The sequence below is a fragment of the Momordica charantia genome, assembly GCF_013281855.1.
Source record: "Momordica charantia cultivar OHB3-1 chromosome 2 unlocalized genomic scaffold, Mcharantia_2.0 BLBB01000002.1, whole genome shotgun sequence".
NCBI lineage: Eukaryota > Viridiplantae > Streptophyta > Magnoliopsida > Cucurbitales > Cucurbitaceae > Momordica > Momordica charantia.
In genome coordinates, this window is record NW_028275160.1 from 10804289 (window position 1) to 10816261 (window position 11973).

General features: G+C 31.6%; 1 protein-coding gene across 1 annotated transcript; it reads left to right on the top strand.

Moving 5' to 3' along the window:
* The first annotated feature begins 427 nt into the window (after positions 1–427).
* On the top strand, positions 428–6381 carry UBP27 (ubiquitin-specific protease 27). The gene is given in 11 exon segments (XM_022298496.2): positions 428–731; positions 883–1003; positions 1657–1757; positions 1836–2063; positions 2354–2422; positions 2554–2598; positions 2600–2686; positions 3436–3573; positions 4554–4616; positions 5150–5479; positions 5646–6381. Coding segments are annotated over 11 exon segments (1683 nt in total). The 5' UTR covers positions 428–494; the 3' UTR covers positions 5910–6381.
* Positions 6382–11973: the final 5592 nt, after the last annotated feature.

The window sequence follows — 11973 nt, forward strand, 5'->3', positions numbered from 1 at the left end:
ATTAGATTCAAATTAAAAGTTAGATTTTTTAGATTTATAATTAATTATTCAAATTAAAAAGTTGAGATTTTTTTTGGTACTAGATTCAAATTGAAGAAATTTGTGAAGGGATTGGTAGGGGAATAAAGATTGGGAAGAAATTTGCCTTCTTTTTTCTAATAATGAAGCCAATCAAAAAAATAAAAAATAGATAAAAAAAATAGAAGAGAGGAGTCATGGAATAATAGATCTTAGAAAGGGGGTCAAAAGTCTAAATTATGAAAAGGGACAAAAGTCCCAATTTCCTAGAAATTGCATACCAAACGGACCCTAAAGGTCGAATTATATTTGCAAGGGTTGGAATGTCATTTCTCTCTCAACTCCCAAATTATGGGCCATTTCCGCAAAAACGAAAGGAGAAAACTTCAACTACATTCCCTAATTTCAAATTGTTGCATCTTATTTATGTCATATAGTGCGAAGAAGCCGAAATTTTCTCTCCGCGCCCCTACCCAATGAAGCGGGGAAATGATTTCTCTATGAGCTCCATCCGCCGATTCCGCCCCGCGTTCTACGTCTATGCGGCTGCGTTTCTGAGCGCCGCAGCTCTTGTTTTCGCCATTAAAGATGGTAAGCTCAACAATCTTAGCCTCTCATCATGGACAGTTCAAGCAAGTTCTTCGGAGAGGCTGCGCCTAGTTCCTGGATTGCAAAATCTTGGGAACAATTGCTTTTTTAATGTGATTTTACAGGTACTATTACTTTTAGCTAATGGGTTTCCTTTTCTTGCTGGGATTCTAATTGGGTATATGAGAAATCTTTACAATTTATCTCTGTAGCTTGCTTCCACAGAGGAGAGTTGAAACTGTACTCATTTACTCCTAAATCTGGAAATTTCCGCAGGCTTTAGCTAGCTGTGTGTTTTTTCAACCTTTTCTTCAAAAGCTTGTGGAGGATTTTGAAGTTCACGAGGGAATGAGTGAAACCTTACCACTTACGGTTTCTTTGGCTGCAATATTAGAAGGTATTGTCCAGAACTTTTGCATTTCATTTGAGATTTGTCTAGGCATCGAGACTTCATACTCTTAGGCTGCTCAATTTGACATTTGTTGAAGCAATTCAACGATTTGAGGCTTTAAGCAAAACAAATCTGGGACATAAATTTTGTTCTTTTTATTGTTTTATCATCTTTGGATATATTGTCTAAAATTTCATCAATCTCACTATGTTTGCAGCTTGCTATTGTAACAAATTTATGAGATTTTTCTTTCTTTCTTTCTAATATTGAATTAATTTGTCTAATGTATTTTATAAGCCTTTTCATAACTAATTCAAGTTTACCTATAGAGCCTCAAAATTTAACGGAAATGGGTCTTCTTTGACCATGGGTCTTAGACGATCATTTCACTTCTATACCTTAAGTTGGCTTCGTCTGCTGCCCGAGTTTCAAGGTATTGTTAAGAATTGATATTTTGGGAATTCATTGATGCCATGTCTATCTTTGAGGAGCTCTTGTATTTCCAGATAATTGTTTGAAGTATTCTTAAAGATTAGAGTTACGATTGACCTATCTTTCAATGATTGATTTTGTGACCCAAAGTTATATTTTTTTAATAAAATTTTGAGAAGTTTTATTGTTCTTGTCTTCTGATTATATAACGTAAATCATTTCAACAGAGCTAAGTTCAATTTATTTGGAAAGAGTTGTGTTGAGCCCACGGAAAGTAATGCTTGCGATGGCTTATTATACTCCAAATTTCAGTCTAACAAGCCAGCAGGTGTGGGAGTTATATCTTTTTAATTGTTTTCAAAGTTCATCTATGCGTTTCATGTCATATTGTGTTGCCGTTTTGTAGGATGCAGCAGAAGCATTCCTTCATCTTCTGTCTTCATTAAAAGAAGAGATTTCAGATTATAATCATCTACATCAGTGTTCTTTAGTCGATGTATTTGCATCTAATGGTAGGATTATTACTTCTAGAAGTAAGGGCGACAATGAACTTGAAAGATGGCAGTCTCACTTCCTTGGGCCGTTTGACGGTGTTCTTGGTAGCATCTTAACTTGTCAAAGTTGTACTTCTCAGGTTTGTTCTAACTTCATAACTATAAATTTTAGGCTCTGGTAGGTTATAGTTTTCGTCATTATGCTTTACTTGCACTCCAGAAACTATTGTTTGACTCCCTTGGCTCTAAATTTACAAGTGATGAAATTTTATATATGTCATTGGAATTGTAACACTATAAAGTTGGGAAACTCAACTCATGGTGAATTTTGTCATTACTTTCTATGTTTTCAATTTAGTTCGTCTCTCTATATTTTTTATTCCGTCATTTCATTTATTTGCTCATTAACTGGCTGTTTTTCCTTTTGTAGATCTCCCTGAGTTTTGAATCCTGCCACAATCTGCCTCTTTCACCAGTGCTTAAGGGTGATTCTACTATTGTATGTTTGTTGTCCATTTTTCTCTTCAATATTTCGAACCCATAACTTCAATATCATGCCCCATAATTCTATATAACATGGGTACAAAATGTTTTCCCTGTACTTATAGGCATTTTCAAATGCAATAGTAGGTTGCTGGCTGTAGGTTGGTGGATTGCTTAAAGCAGTTCTTTGCTACTGACTGAAAAGGTTGAGAATTATCGTTGCAGCTATTGTTGGCATAATGCTGCTGTGAAATATCTGTCCGCAGTGGGAGCATCTGAAGTAATTCTTTTACCTGGAATTCTATTTCTATTTCTAGTTCATGGGATTTTACCCTTTTTCCCCTGTTTTCCGTCATTCCGTTTTTCGCTGTTTGTTACCTTGTTATTTCTTTTCCATTGTCTTTACTCTTTACTTCCAAACTGCTGCAGACTCCCTTTTAAACAGTAGCCTCCTCATTTTGTAGTTTATGTGAGTAATGCAATGTATTAAAATGTTTTTGATGCTAACGTCTCGACTCTTGAGGGTCACCTCGAGGCAATGCTGTAACTTTTAGCCTAGAAACTCATGACTCTCATAGAAGATGCTTATATCTCCATGAAAATGCACCAAGGCTTAAAGTTTTTACATCTTTGTGTAATGATTAGAGGAATAATATTAATTTGTCCCATTATTAAAAAAATATAGAGGTTTCTTTAATTATAACAGGCTAATATATGAGTTGTGATAATTCAATCTATTACTACTTCTGCTCCCGAGACTTTAAAATATTGAATAAGTCAATCCTATTAGTGATAATAATAGGGATGGTAAAGATGTTCTTTTAGAATTTTTATCGAAGTGACAATCGACATGGGTGAATTTTTTGTACTCTTTATGTTGAAAAATACATCATCATACAAATTTAGGAAAGTTAAAATTGAGGCATCCTACGCCTTGCCTCTTCGAGAGGAAAAGCCTCGAGGCCATCTTTAGCCTTTTAAAACGTTAACAATTACTAATTGGTGTATTATGCTTTTGAAATTTTTTAGATGGAGATTGAAGAACTTATGAAATGCGATGGGCAAGATTCTTGTGGCTGCCACAGACTTCTTCATTTACATAAAGTTCCATGGTCAAATAAGTTTTCATGCACTCTAAAACAACTCAGTATTGCTCACTGCCCAAAGGTATGCTTTCCAAACCTATAATATGAGGTTGAGGGGGTCACTGTCACTGTAAGGATGTGAGAGTCTATCATGAGAGTGGGCCCTAGGATATATACTCTCGCGTAGAGCGGGGAGGGCTGTCTGTTCGGCTGTTTCATTAAAGACAAGTTGGGAATGAAACAGAAGTTGGGAGAGAGCAGGTAGCTCTCACGACCTTATTTGAACAGAATCTGTTCTACAGTTGTACAACTGTGTCCTTGAGTTCTAGAGAGTAGGTAGCTCTCGAATTCTCTCTTGGCCTCTTGTAAATGCCTCAAATCGTTAGTTGGGTGTAAAATTGTTATTAAAGTGATGTGGCTGTTCAAGAACAAATTGATGGTTTCAAGACATCTTCCTTTGTTATTTTGTGTCTTTCTTTTAGGTAAATTAGAAATTTAGTCCTTGAAATTTACGAATGTGTCAATTTAGTCTCAAAACTTTAAAAGGTTTAAGTTTGAACTTTAAATATTTTCAATTATATTTTTTAATTTTTAATTTTATTATGGTAAGTTTCCACTATTAACACCATTAATTAGATATTAGTGTGGCATATTGATGAGACTAATAAGTGATGATTTAGCACAACCATATATAAAGGAGCGTACAGTTGGATGAAATAAGGATTGGATGAAATAAGGATTGGATGAAATAAGGATGGGCGTGCCAAAAATTTCGATGAGACATGTTGGCGGAATACATTTTAAACCAAATTTATTGGTCTACCTGCTTTATTTTATTCATTTCTCCTACTTTATTGTACCACCTATTGCCACGTAATGTCAAATCATCTCTCGGAAGTCCAAAAAATGTGCCATGTTAACATGTGAATAATGATGTTAATGGCAGCAATTTATTAGAATAAAAGTTAGAACCTTTTGAAGTTCAGTAACTAAATTTGTCATTTAACCATTTTTTTTTACCCATCACAAATTGTACTCATCCAATATTTATCTCATTTGTAGATTCTATGCATCCATATGAAACGTGTTTCAATGAACGTGTTTGGTGACTTGCTCAAACTTCAGGTATAAATTTTTACATGAGTAACTTTTGATCCCTTTTGATAACCATTTTAAGTTTTTTATTTTTAATAATTATGTTGGTTAGTTCACAATTTTCTTAGTATGTTTTTACCTTTCTTAAAAACACATTCGCATTCTTAGCCAAATTTTAAAAATAAAAACAATTTTTTAATACTATTATTTCTTTCTTAGCTTACAATTTTGGCTTAGATTTTGAAGACGTTTTAAAAAAGTAGGTAGTAAAATAAAGAAAGACATGGGTGGAAGTAGTATTTACAGGTTTAATTTTAAAAAACAAAAAGTAAAAGACAAAATGGTTATCAAAATGGTCTAAATTAACAAAAAAACAAATAAGTTGTAGCTGGTAGAATAATTTTATTATTGTTTCTGAATTACCAAACACTCATTTCCTTCCTTGGCTTTTCTGGTGAGAGCTCCATAATGAAATGTGGTGTGAATACTACACAGTTGTTTCTTTTTGTCTCTATGAAAATGATCCAATCTTTCAATAATTTTTCACAATCTTTGTTCCTCAGGGCCATATCTCATTCCCCCTGAGTTTGGACGTGTCTCCGTTCATGCTGACGGGAGTCGAAATAAAAGATTTAGAAGGACAACTTGGAGGACAACATTCATCGAATAAAAAACCGAGCCATGGTCTTGATTTCTTCAGAATGCAGTTCGATCCTAGAATGCTAAAGTACATAAATGGGATAACAGGCGAGGACAGCTACCGCACGAATCTAACCTTAGGCGAATCCATTTGCTCGGAACAAGTAGGAATTTCTACTGAAGAAACCAGTACTTCTCAAACTGGAGGCGGCTTGGAAACCTTGCTTAACATGAACTTGCAACCCAGTTCCCCGGTATGTCTAAAGTTTCGATTCTTTTCCCAGCATGAATTGTTGAAATCCGATTCGAGTTTGCAATTGGCTTGGTTCACTCTTGAACCTCTGTGATATCCCCTTTGTAATTGTCTCTGAATGGTCATGGTCTATTCTGAATCACCCTTGTATGGTGCTTGTCATACAGGAGAGTAGGACGTGCCAAATAGCACCTTCAGAAACTTGTTTGTACCGACTCGTTTCAGTCGTCGAGCACTTTGGTAGACCCGGGGGCGGGCATTACACTGTTTACAGAAGGGTTCAAGGTCACCCGCTCGGGCAAGATCTCAACGGGCATTTGCAGGCTGTCTCTACAGAGTGGTTTCGTGTATCAGATTCTGAAGTCCACATTGTTTCTGAAGAAGAAGTTCTTGCGGCTGAGGCTACCTTGGTTTTCTATGAAAAAATCTAGAATCCCGAGTGCAAAAAGGGTTTGATGTAGTTGCAATAAGGTTGTTTTTTTTCGTCGAGATTGGGGGAAGCGCATCTGTTTCAGGTACAGAGGCGACAAGGGGTGCTAACCTGGCCACCCATTCCATTTCGAGTCCCGAAACATGCATTCTTGTAATTGTAGCTTCATAATAGTTGATCAGTTGCAGCAAGGGATCTGCAAATCGAAGAGCCCGACAGAATTGAAGATGATCATAGAATTAGACAATAAATACTTAGATTTTAAAAGAGTTTCACAGAGGTTTTGGAGATCTTATAACTCCATCATGATAAAGTTTTGTTGAGTAGTGTATCAGTTTATTATTGCAACAACTGTTTTTGTCATTCCAAATTACCCAACAACATATTACCTAAATCCAACCCTTGAAGCTTTAATGTAGTGTTCAATTTTGTAGAGAATTTTGAGGTTCAAATGGCATTTCTATACTATATCATTGTCGTGTCGTTACTAGTTGACTGAATTTTCGATGTTTATGTATAACTTAAGCAGTTAAGATATTATATTCTCGACCAAAAGATCAGAGGATTAAATCATGTCTACGTATTGTTGAACTAAAAAAAAAGCATGTTTCTTGTCATTGTTCCTTACCCATTTGCCTTGGACGATAGAACTAATAGGAATATGTTGGATAATCTCGACAGCTTATACACGGTTCCCTTTAGACACTCAATATTCCATAAACGAGTAGGATTATTGATATCAATCACACATTGGGATAAGATAGTCTTGAGAGTAGATTTTCTAAAGGTCACTTTGGTAACGTTATTATTTCTTTTACATAAACATTTGATGACGGTTCCGGTTACTTGTTTCTGATTTTTAAGAAATGAAATTTTGGAAACAACAAAATCAAATTTTAGGTTTTTTATTCTCAATTTTCAGTTTTTTTTTTCCAAAACAAATAAAAGCATAATTTTGTCGTTCTTGACTAATAAAATACATTATAAATATTAAAAAAGTAAATATATCATAAAACAACTAAATATTTAATTTAAAAAATTAATTTTCATATAACTTAAGTAGGACATTCTTACACTCCGTTTGGCACTGGGAATCGGTAGGAAATGATTTCGAATTCTATGATTTTAAATGATGGAAATGATTTCAAATTCTTAATTGTATTTGAAAATAAAAGGATTCTAAACCATTGAAATTAAAATTTTTTGTTTGGATCTTCACTAGAAATGAAAAGAAAGTATAACATTTTACTATTATGCCCTTAATATTTTGTAGAGTATTATATTATTAATAATATAATATTTTAATATAAACTAGTAATTTTAATCATGTAAAACATAAATAATTTAATGAAATCAATCTAACAAAAATTAAAACTTGTAAACGTCACATTTATTTTAAAAACTAAACTAAAAAAAAATTGCAAATGTCTGATTCAAATATTAAAAATAAAAATTTAAAATCAAACAATTTCAATTTATTTGCAGTTATGTGTGTTTTTTTATAACATAGTTATTTCATGATATGTACTACTGAAAAATAAAAGCAAAAGAATAAAATAATAAAAATATATATAAAAAAAAACATAAACCTATAAGATCTTAACAATATTGAAATATAAGAAAAGTTAAATACACCAAAAACATCAACATTAGTTTATTTGGAAGGTGCGAAAAAAAACAATGGAATGAGAGCCAGTTTATATTTATTAGAATTATAAAAAAAAAAAAAGTTATGACATTGCTTGAGGATGTACAAAATAAATGAGGTTATAGTGATAAGTATTTTTTTCCACCAAATAGGACAGAATCGGAATTCGTTACGTTTAAACTTAAAATCCTCCCAAATCCGATCTATTTGAAGCGAAAAATATTTTAACCAAAAAACAGAATTTGAAATTTTTAATTTTTTGATTTGACCAAAATAGATATTAACCAAAATAGATATTTTTTGATTCATTATTAATTTAAGGTTGGATATATTTGTATGATGTTGGATTTAATTTTAACGGTATGGTCGAGTTATATATAATTAATATTTTTTTTGTTTCTCATGTCCCATAGTGCATACAGATTATGTTTATTTAATTGGGACCTTATGCATATGTGTGTGATCACGAACATATTTTTCGTGAAAAAGATAGTGTTAATTATGTACCCTCCCTTGATCGATGGGTGCAACCTTGCACTATTGATAGGGTACGACTATCCTTCAGTTGGGTGTTGGATCTCGTGCTAAACTCGAATAGTGTGTGACAATTATATGTTTATGAAATCACGAAAGTAGTTTGATGGATGCGACCTTACACTACTTAGTGAGTACTACCACTATCACCAATTGGGATTGAATCTCGTTCTAAATTCACGTTGGTACAACAGTGAGTGACAATCAAGAAAAGGAAAAAAGAGCGATTTGAGGTTAATTAGATATAGTTTTAGACCATATTATTTGAATTAGATTTATTGACTATTTATTTGAATTATGATTTGAGATTAATTATATTTTATTATTATAAATATAATGTTATTAGGTCTATATCTAAATTGAATTTAATGAAATTTTAATTGTTTATGTATTATCTCTATTTCTTCTCCTCTTTGAAAATTAACAAGGAGAAATGAACTTAATTAATCTAATTCAAATTAATTTAAAACCTAATTGAAACTCATACTCATGGTATGAGTTGGATTGCTTGATTTTTTTTTTTGATAGTCAATTTTTCTTGAACACCCATAAATACAGATAGGGCAAGAGTTTTTGTGGAAATTATGTTGATTTATGTTGATGCCGATTTATAGGTGTAGGTGCCGATTGGGTGCCACTTATGTTTTTGTCTTTGTTAGTTTGATTCCTACACATAGTTTGATTGATGCTCTATCAAATGATTCTGATGCTTAACTCAGAACTCAAGAAACGACAAATAAGAATGTGTGCCAAATCCTCACAATAAGTTTTGTAGAGAAATGCAGCTTACCTTTGTTAGGGTCGTCACTCTGTTTATATATCAGATAGAGAGGGAGTGAACGAGAGGTCTCCACTCCCTTGGACATTCATAGGGGAGTGGTATGTTGCGCCAAAGGCTATACGGGTACCACCGACAGTGTAGGTGAGGGCCTTGGCAGCATTCTGCGTGGTCCCTAGTGGTGCTTGAAAGGAAAAAGACGAGGGTGAGAAAGCCGTATAAAATAGATAAATATTGGAAATAATCCTTAGGATGCAACTTAATTACATAGAAAATTAATTTTTAAAGTAGGTGGTCGTAATGAAATTTGAAATTATTCACTCTCAATTTACCCTAACCTCTTTGGACAATTGAGCCATATTGAATCACTTGTTTTCAAATCTATTTTTACATCACCAATTAACGTCACTATACACTTTCCGAATAACTAACTGATGAATAATAAAAATGATAGGGAGAGGATATCATTTAGGACATGACTTAGTAAATTTTAGAAAAATATAGTTCAAGTCTTTCTTAATTAATTGGTATCCTCTTGTTTTTGTTCTCAACATTGGATCTTTTTCAGTTTTTGAGGTTGGAAAAGAATGTTGACATAAGGGAGAGGGGAGAGGAAAAAGTAGATAATATATATATATAGATCTACATTCATTGAAGTGTGAAATTAAAGATTAATTTAATAGTCCATTCAAATGCATAATTTAAGACGATAAGATACATTTAAAATGTTGATAGTTCAATTGTGGCTACCTCCTAGATATTGAATTAAGAAAAGAGACTGTTGTTTTTTTTAGTAAAAGAAAAGAAGAATTGCATGACCTAACACTCCTTGATTTAACATTGATAAAACAATATTTTTATTTATATTTTGGAACAAATTGGAAATGTGAATAATAAACAACAAATTTGTTTTTGTTATTATCAAATATTTTATATAATTTTAGGATTTTTTCTAAAAAATAAACAAAAAAACATAAATAGATGCCAAATATTTAGACTTTTTAATGAAATTGAAAACAAGAACAAAAAAAATGTGAACATTACCAAACGACGCTTAATATACTCGGTTGGTAACCAATATGTGGTGTTGTATTGTGGCAATTTATTAGAGAACTGCAAATGTGATGTTATTATTCATTAAAGGAATACCATAAAATGATACGAATCAAGAGAGATACACTTATAATTTAGTTTCACCAAACTCAGCGTAGTTCAATTGGTTAAGATACTTAATTATCTTTGACTAAAGAGTCCTAGATTCAAATTTTCGCTCCTACATATTGTATTAAATTAAAAATAAATATAATTATTTTTAGTATTTGTTTGTTTGTTTTTTAATAGGGTTTATTTGCTTACCTCTAGGGTTCAGCGAGTGGTTCCATTTATAGGAGTCTTGCCTTCTGGAACCTTCTCGTTGAACCCATCTATCTGTCGTCATTGGATCATAGGAATTCATGGACCGGATACCTCTCCCAATGGGAAAGGAAAGAAAGTGGGGCTCGGCCAAGGCCAACTGGCCGAGCCTTGGTCGGTGTCGAGTTGGGGTTGGGATCAAGCCCCCGCTCGCTCGATCTGTCGTTGGGTTTAGGCCTCTCTAGTCTGTAGAGATGCATTTCCTTGGTCAGATCCAATCCCATAACAATGATTAATATTACTTTTATTATTATTGATATTTGTGACTAGCTTTGAGTGTTCTTATGAATATTATTTTTTTATTAATATTTGTTACTAGCATTGAGTGTTCTTATGATTGGAAGACAATTTTTTGAAAATATTTGGTTCTTCTAATTGTGTTAGATACTTTTAATTAGTTGCATTTCAACTTGAGCATTTTAATTTGCTTGATTATATTATATAGTTAGATTCTCAGTATTGTGTCATGATTAGGTTTAGACATTCTTTGTAATATAATTTTGAGTGCTTTGTAAGTTGATTTTTGTATGATTTTTTTGGTTGTTCATGAAAAATTTATAATTTAGTTTTGAGAGGCGTTAATTACAATAAATAAATAAATAAATAAATAAATAAATATATATATATATATATATATATATATATATATTAAAGGTTAAAGTTTAATCGGATGAAACCTAAAAACGAGTAATCTCACTTTTCTACTAAAACTTCATCAATCACATTTCTTTCATTATTCTATGGATCCCACATATTTTCACTACAACTTTACCTTTACTCTCGTCTATTAATAAAATCCATAATTTTTTCATGAGTTATTTTACGGTTTTACTTTTTGTTTGTTTTTTTAGGAATTTATTTATATACTACTAATAGTTTTTTCATTTTTTTATTAGTTGATGTGATTTTATTATAAAATAATATAAATTTATATTTAATTTATCAATTATTTATATTTAATTTATTATTACTTATTAATATCAATAAAATTGTTAAAATATAATCCATTATTATTGAATATTATAACAATAATATTTTATATTAATGATAGCCGTTCTAATAAAAATTGTATTAATCTTTTTTAGTTGATATAATTTTATTTATTATCTGTTAATATTAGGTAAATTGTTACAGTAAACAATATTTTGCTATCAATAAAATAGTAATAAAATAAATTATTGTTTTAATTAAAAATAATATCAAGACACTTTTTAATTAATGTATTTGTAATTAGTTAGAAATAAGAAAGAGCAAAAGTGGTACGTATTCTAGTAATTTTTATATATCCAATTCCTATTTCGATTCTAGTTAATTTCAGTAAACAAATATTAATAGGTTTTCTAATTACAATTACATAAAATTTTTAGTAAATCAAAGAAATAAAATTCTCATTCTTGATTCTTTATTATTATTCCAATTCGTAGTAAGTAAACGAGCCTAGCTAGGTATGAATAAAGACCAACTTAGAAATTCCAATCTTAGATATGAATGAAAAGACAAACTCTTTTTCTCTTTTTTTTAGTACAACACGGTTGGGAATTCGAACTTACGACCTTTTGATCGGAAATATGTATCTTAACTAGCCGAGCTATAATTCGAAGTCGTAGGTTTCTAGAGTTCATTCAATGCCAAAATAAATAATCTTCTACTCACAATTATTCAATCTAACTTTTAAAAATGACAAGATAGGGA